This window comes from Pistacia vera, unplaced genomic scaffold (genome assembly GCF_008641045.1).
Source record: "Pistacia vera cultivar Batoury unplaced genomic scaffold, PisVer_v2 Contig426, whole genome shotgun sequence".
In the NCBI taxonomy this organism is placed as follows: Eukaryota; Viridiplantae; Streptophyta; class Magnoliopsida; order Sapindales; family Anacardiaceae; genus Pistacia; species Pistacia vera.
Window position 1 is genome coordinate 771938 of NW_022196253.1, and position 7891 is coordinate 779828.

Here is a 7891-nt window from a genome sequence, read left to right on the forward strand (position 1 = left end):
CATTGGATTCTCAAAACATATTGCTATCACCCTCTCTCTCTCTCTCTCTCTCTCTATCACTATTTTAACTTGACTATGACATTAACCATGCATGTAAGTAATATCATCATTCATTTGATTAGTTTTTTCCCAGCAATTAAGGTTGTAATTGTAATACAAGTATTATTATTCTTTATCACAATGTCTTGCGTCCACAACCTCCATCCAAATCCAATTAATATAACTCACCACCCGTCATGTCATTCTTTAACTGCTTCACGTCTTTGTGTGCTGCTCTAAAACTTTGATTGAACCAATGATACTTGACACTGCCATCAATTTGTTTTCATGTGTTTTATACGTGACTGCGATAATTTATGCGTATATCAATTCGCTTCTATTTCAAATGATACTGTATAATGCTTATGACTTCCACTGTCTCAGTATACCGTCCAAGTCTTTGGTTACAATGCTAGATTTTTCGACAAGTTTTCAGAATTTCCAAATTAGATTCAAAACAACAAGAACAAGCTTCTTCCATGACAAGAAAATTTGAAATTGAAAAGCCTACTACTTTTAAGGTCTGCTTAAAAGTTTTTTTTTTTTTTTTTTTTTTTTATTGGTTTGGAATGATTTTTAATTAGATTGGTTTTAAATTGTTCTAAAACCATTGCTTGCCAGATTTTTTATGCACTGGTTTTGACTGACTTAAAAATTTCACAAAACCAATGTAGTGTATTTATTAGGGGTTTATAAAATTTTGATTAGTTTTAAACTTTTATTTCACAAATACCATATCCTAGTGATGGCAATGGGTCAGGCCAAGACCGGGTGTCCCTTGGCCCAGACCCAAGCCCAAGCCCAAACTGGGCCTATCACGAGTATGACAGGTAAATCCCAAGCCCCACATGACTAGCTTTTTGTAATCTCAAGCCCAGCCCGACCCAAACCCGTCTATTTTTATAATGTGAATTTTTAAATATTAATAAATATTAATTTTTTTTATATTTTTAATTCTAGAAATAATTTTTAAATATTAATTTATTTTTGAATACTCACCAAATATATAAATAATTTTCTACAAAATACATCCATCCAGCCATGTAGGGCCGAGCCGAAAGACATATCCAAGCCTGACCCGTACCCGAGGTCGAGCCTTAAAATTAGGCTCAGGCCTAAGCCTACGAACATCGGATAAAGCCCAACCTTTTTCGGGCCAGGTACCCGAAAATATCAGGCTCATTGCCATCTCTACCCTGTCCACTATAAAATTATCCCAATTATATTCAAAAAAAAAATTTAAACATATTATACGCATCTCCAACTATATTAAATATAAAATAATTTTAAATACTCATAAAAAAAAATTATTAAAATCTCATTTCTAGATGCTTTCTTAGAAAAGTGGAGCTACAATTTTTCAATCATTTCAGATTTTGCAAAGAAAGGCGAAGAAGGATAAGAAGATTTTATCACATTTGAAGTTATAAAATACTTATAAGTAGAAAACAAATAAAGAACCTTTACTTTGTAATTGAAAAGACAAAACTCCTAAGTATTGATTGAAATTGGGGTATTTTTATAGACATATATGTAAATTTATCCTTTTAAAAAACTGTCAGAATCGCTGAAAAATAAACTCTCAAACACAGGTTGAGTGTTTTAAAAACCGCTATTAAAAACCCCTTAAAACAGCTATGGTAGTTTAAAAACCGCTATTAAAAACCCCTCAAAACCGCTACGATGGTTTACCCTCAAAACCGCTACGATAGTTTACCTTCATAACCGTTACCATAAAACTCCCAAGCGGACCCTAAACATCTCAGTTCTTTTTTGAGGCCCCATTACTCATCAAATCCCCACACTCTAACCGAACACCCAGACCCAATGACTCAGAATAACACTGACACCCAAAACTTCTTGTAGTCCATCTAAACCATCTCAACTAGCGTACAGTTTAAAGGATAGATTAACTTATTATTATAATTGATAACGTCCTTTTATTCTGACCAAAAGATTTAACACGTTATATCATATGCTTTTATAAATAGTACATATATCCCTTTTAATCCAATAATCTATTTTCCTTAAAGCATACTTCACCTAGCCCAGCTATGTACATCAACAATAAACCAAATATAGAGAAGCCAACTTCATAACACGCAACACGAAGAACTAGTATAACAATGTTGGAAATTACATTGATAATGACTAGAAATCTTCTTTATGGCACAAAAAAGAAAAAAATAATAATAAAAATAAAAAATAGCATCATGAGAAGATAGGTTATTGCATACTGCATAAATGACCTGAAATGCTTTTATTGTTGAATCTCTCAGTGTTTCAATTAAAAACATCGAGAAGTTACAACATACCTACAAATAATTAAATTAATAAATAATGAATAATACGAGACCCAGAAGAAAAGACACTCACGTCATTTTGACTTTATTATGCTAATCCAAATGACCGCCTGAAATCCTTGTTTGATCTCAGTTTGTCAACCTAGACAAATATTGTACTGTTTTAAGTGTTAATTTATATAAAGAATCGAAAGCTAAATATTCTAAAAGTATGAGCAGTGAAACCTCTTCTTATAATTGACAGGCAAGAGAGGAATATCACAAACCAATGGGAACTGGTATCTTCCTAAGTTTAGTCCTTTAAAACCCGGACAACTAAACCAGTTGGTGTATGGATGGTTTTGAGGTTACCAGATCCAATCAAATCACGAAGGTGAAATCTCATATCCAGTGGAGAGAATCGAAGTCGCTTCTTCTCTAGAGGGGCCAACATCATCTCTTTGTATCTTCTGCGGTTTAGTAAAGAAAGAAGTTCCTTTCTTCCCTGGATAGGGAATGAAAGAATAAATAAATTTATCTAACATTTGAACAGAAGAAAGCACCACTGTCACATGCCACACTTTGCTCTGAAGCAATTTGTTAAACTCAGGTAGCATTTGGGCAACTTTTCACTTTGTACTTTGCCTTTTTGAAAAGCTAATTTTTACAATTATCTCTTTCTCTATAAGGTATGAGCGGTAATTTACTCACTATTTCTTTGTATTTTTGCTTTCAAAAGTTGAGAAAAAACAACTTTCAGATGCAAATTGAATGGTGTCCTAATAATTCAACAATCAACACAAACATGATCACCTTTCAGGAGTTTGTTTTGACTACAACCTAGTGCTCATGTTCTGTTTTTATACCAATGCCAAGGACCATAGGAGCCTTGGAGGTTACTTCCTAGGTTGTAGTCAAAGCAAATATAGACTTTCTCAGTGAGGACATGTACAAATACTTTCTATTATCTAGCACTAGGTAAAGAAATAAAAGCTTCCATATACCTGAGAGAGGCCCTTCAGTACTGAACCAATATTTGGAATTGCAAACCAGTACATGTTTGGATCAATTAGTTGGCGAGTCTATAAAACACGAGTCAGTGTAAGCAAGAAACAGAGACCATCAATGTGGTCAGGGAAAAACCAATATAAACAATGTAAAAGGAAGGTAAAATTAAATAAGATATAGTTGAAAAGTACAGAACAATTACAATTAACTGGCTATTCTATATAAAACAAGTTAAATGATTGGTGACAGATTTATATATTTCCAACTTAAGTTTACTCTCAGACAGTAGGGGTAAATTACCCCGAAATTCCATCTACAAGTCCACATAAACAAGGGAGCCTCAAACCTGCTCCACCCACAAAAAATACTGGAAACTTACAATAAATAATTCTAGTTTCAGTTATGTGGTATAACCAGACTATCGGAAAGCTTGGACACTTATTAAATATAACAAGAGGATAACATGGAGAACAAGTACTTAAGAACTGTAAAGACAAAAAGTATATGACATCCACTATAAAAAGTTGCCAAATTATTTACTAAAGTGCTTCTGCAACAGTGGCACATACATGGGGCACATTTGGAATAGATGTAGGATGACAACACTCCATGTACTCTACTAGAAAACTCCTGTATTTTCCTCTAATCCATTTATGTAAATAACAGGGATCGAATTCCAACCACTGCAACAATATAATGAATTTACATTTTCATTTAAGAGCCTCCATGTTTTATCATCCAAAATTGTTCAATTCTTCCCAACCGAATTATGCATACTATTATCATATCAAAGCAAAAGAGCCCCCAAAATACACAACAAACAATCAAGGAATTCAAACCACAGCGACAATTTAATAGATTAAAGAGAAGAGAAATTTCAGTTCACTTACAAGAAGTCCAGCATTAATCAAAAGAGACATATGCTCATCCTTCACCTTTCCACCAAGTGATAAGAGTGAATACTGCAGCAACCAGCAAAACCATAAAAATTGAAGTAAACATACATGCCTATTAGGGACTTTTTGAGTGAATTTGAATTAGTTATACTGAATAAAGGGTTATGATTACGAATTTTTGAAAACAAAACATAAGAAGTGGAGTAAAAGGTATGAACAACATAAGTAATTGACATCATAATCACTCACGAGCTCTTGATGTTCAATACTAGGTTCAAGCTTGGAATCAATAACATGTTCTCTAAACCACTCAAAAACTTCAACATCACCCCGCTTCTTTTCTTTAATTCTTTTCACAACACGTTCCATCTACAAATGAATTTCAAACACAAGGTAAACCATTAACACATTGCCAATTAAAAAAAAAAAATTGAACTTGACATTGTACAATGTTCTACCACTAGTTAGCAAAAAATCAAACCCAAATTTCTATCTATCAAACATTCAATTGAAGAACCTGGTTTAGGTAGTCCTCCAAAAACATTATAGCATGATCATCTTGTCCCGTATTTAGTTTGAAAACGCGCAATACTTTCTCCCTCCTCAAAGACTACACAAACGAAACCAATTTCAGATTCAAATATAACTAGTCAAATAAAGCTAGATTTTATAGAACTTCAGAATCACAGAACAATACCTCTAATTCTCTATCCACTTGTGTTCTGTCCTCTACACTACTGTATAATTGCGATTTTAAAATGAACGGCTGAATTGAGACCTGAAAAAAAAAACCACATTGATGATTGACGAGCTCAATTGAGCTGGTAAGAAACTTATAAATCACTTTGTGCACCAAAATTATATAGCGTAACCTTGTCAATGTGCGGGAACTGAGCTCGGATTATGCGAAGCGCCACCAAAGTGTCACTAAAAGTAAGATTCTCCTCTGCATTCATCAATAATTTCAATTGAAAATACATAAAATTGTTCAAAAATTAAAATATTAGGAGAAAAAAATTGGATAGTACCGAGTGAAAGAGTAGGATCAGCGCGGCTGCTTTCAGCGTCGATGTCTTCGTCTCGTTGGCGTTTTCTGGTTTTAGATGAATCTGAAATATTGTTCATCCTGTGAGTTCCGGATTAAAATTCTACTTGTCCTCGCTACACGGATTTTGACTCGCTTTTGTTTTCAACTCAAGTTGGAGATTGAAACCGAGACTCGGTGCTTCCAGGCGGTTCAGCCTAACCGCTTCCCGTTCGCGGTTTAAGTACAATAACTAGGTCGTTTTCGCAAAGAGTAATGTAAGCTGACAATTAAAGAGGGAAGCAAATATAACGAGTTTTTTTACTTTTTATTTCGCTCTTTTATTCATCTTTTTCTCACCTCAATTTTTGTATATATTTGTAAGGGTAAGATTATTGTTCCATAAATTACAAACTGAAAAAATTAAGGTAAAATACAGCTGCCTTCAAAAAGTAAAAAAAATAACAATGACACCCATCAGGTTTAAAAAGTTTCAAGAAGACACCTCTACGGGCCACGGCTCTACCTTCTGGATAATTAGAAGTATGAAATTTATTTTTACTAATATCTATGTTACGGCCAAAAAATGTCCTCGGCCTAAATAGGATAGTGCGTCTGACAGTGAGGAAAAGCCCAGGCCCAATCCTGGTGCGACCCAAGCTAGAACTCCCCGGATAAGGCCCATTTGATATGGGGTACAGTCGGTCTGAACCATCTAGACACAGGCCTCCTAATCCCAATACACTTCCTGGACCTATGATCGAATTCAGAGCCCACGGTCACCTACGGATCACATTCCTACTCGAACACTGATAAAGCAGTCCATTACCATCCTAATTCCTCCAAGGTCCATGTTAGAGTCATACTTGGACTCCCTTTCACGCCAGGATAATGGGGCTAAAGGATATATCCCTAGAGGAAACGGATTACTATGAGAACTCCCAATCCTACCAGGATTGGGAGTTCTCATAGTAATCAGGATTGGGAGACCAGAGAGCTACTATTTAAACAGAGGTCAACCCTCTCACAAGACAGATTACATTACACCTTCAGACCCCGGAGTTCCAACTTGAGAACTTCACATCATAGCCGTAGTCATAGTCCCCGACTAGACTTCTAGTAACCATTCTACTCCCTAGCCCTTACTAAATCAGCCTCTTTCAACCTTGCTGACTTGAGCGTCGGAGTGCCTATGGCAATCACCACCCCAGTGTTTTCTGTCGCTTCACGTTTGTTTCTCTACGTGTGCAGGTATAGCAGATCGCTAGTGGCCTCAACCTCACGAGATCAGTCCCTTTTTCCGTACAGGTAGATTTTTACGTCTACAGTTTGACGCCCATCGTGGGACCTCTAGCAATCATTCGATTCAACAAACCCTGCTACATAAAGGAACTTTCCATGGCTGACAATTCTGACAATGCTAACCCCGGCCTCGAGGCCAAACTGGAAGCTCTGACTGCTCTCATGCAACAGAACTCAAATAAGGTGGCCGCACTGGAAGTTGAGTACACTGTCATTCAGATTGAAAACGCCTCTATCAAGGCCGAAAACCAGTATTTGAAAGAGAAGGTAAGTCAGTTTTATGATCTTGAGCTTCTGCCTTGTCAGGTACCACCCAATCTGTTCTGCGCCTCGGTGCCATCTATGCAGCCTCTCCACACCCCAGAGTACAGACCCATGGCCTCAGATAAAAGGTCGCGTCAATTATGTTCGTAGGTGGTCAACGATTCGATCCTGACTCATGAAGAAAGGGATCTGCCAACGGAACCCCACTCAGTCGATCCACTACAGGCATCAGATCAAGAAGTCCAAGTGACAGAAAGCTCGCTACAACAAGAACCGCACATCCTCGCCATCCCACCTTACCTTCAGTCAAGCATTCCTACACAAACTTCATTCGGCTCGGTTCACCCTCGCGGGTTGAGTGGTCACCCACACCAAACCATCCCCTTCGAGTCCATCCATCCCAACGGACCGACCGAGTACCAAACAACCCCTCTGACCATTCATGTAAGGCGAAACACCTGATCAGTTACAATGGGAGTCACCCAACCGGAGGAAATGAATGGTGATTCAACCTACCAAGCAATACACGAAGGAATGATCCACCAGGCTACACCACGCGGATTGACCCAATAAAATGTGCCGAGTGCGAATCCTTTAACAAACCAAGTCAAGCGGGATGACCTACCGGTATCCCCCTCTCCCATGGAACAGATATTGGCCAAGAGACTGACTGACGTAGAGGCAGTGATGAGGCACATACCAAGAATGCCGATCCCTACCAAAAAGAGTAGGCCTCACTGTTACGCCGATTCACCTTTCGTGGATGCGATCGCTCTAGCCGACATGCCCCACAAATTCACTATCCCTGGCATGAAGCCCTATGACGGAACAACTGACCCAGATGATCACATAGCCTCGTACAAGCAGCGAATGTTCACTGTCTCAATACCCCGAGCGCTGAGAGAAGCCTGCATGTGTAAGAGTTTTGGTTCAAGCTTATCTGGTCCAACTCTTCAGTGACACACTAATCTCCCGAACAGTTCCATCGACTCATTCGCACAGCTCACCGGCACCTTCACGGAGCAATTTGCCAGCAGCAAGAAACTTGAGAAACTATCAGCCGACCTTTACAAAGT

General features: G+C 37.7%; 1 protein-coding gene across 3 annotated transcripts; it reads right to left on the reverse strand.

Annotated features, from left to right (window-relative positions):
- Positions 1-2238: 2238 nt before the first annotated feature.
- LOC116143096 (serine/threonine-protein kinase 19 homolog) lies at positions 2239-5561 on the reverse strand. 3 transcript variants are annotated; one of them, XM_031428504.1, is made up of 8 exons: positions 5254-5561; positions 5098-5171; positions 4923-5003; positions 4743-4835; positions 4475-4594; positions 4220-4291; positions 3326-3403; positions 2239-2826 (listed from the first exon to the last, which is right to left on the reverse strand). In XM_031428504.1, exons 1-8 carry the CDS (start codon positions 5348-5350, stop codon positions 2635-2637), a joined length of 807 nt encoding a protein of 268 aa, XP_031284364.1. In that variant the 5' UTR covers positions 5351-5561; the 3' UTR covers positions 2239-2634. The 3 variants fall into 3 exon arrangements, 2 of the variants coding, with proteins under 2 accessions (XP_031284364.1, XP_031284365.1); XR_004130085.1 differs by having other exon boundaries at positions 2788-2826; positions 3326-4012; XM_031428505.1 differs by having other exon boundaries at positions 2698-4012.
- Positions 5562-7891: the final 2330 nt, after the last annotated feature.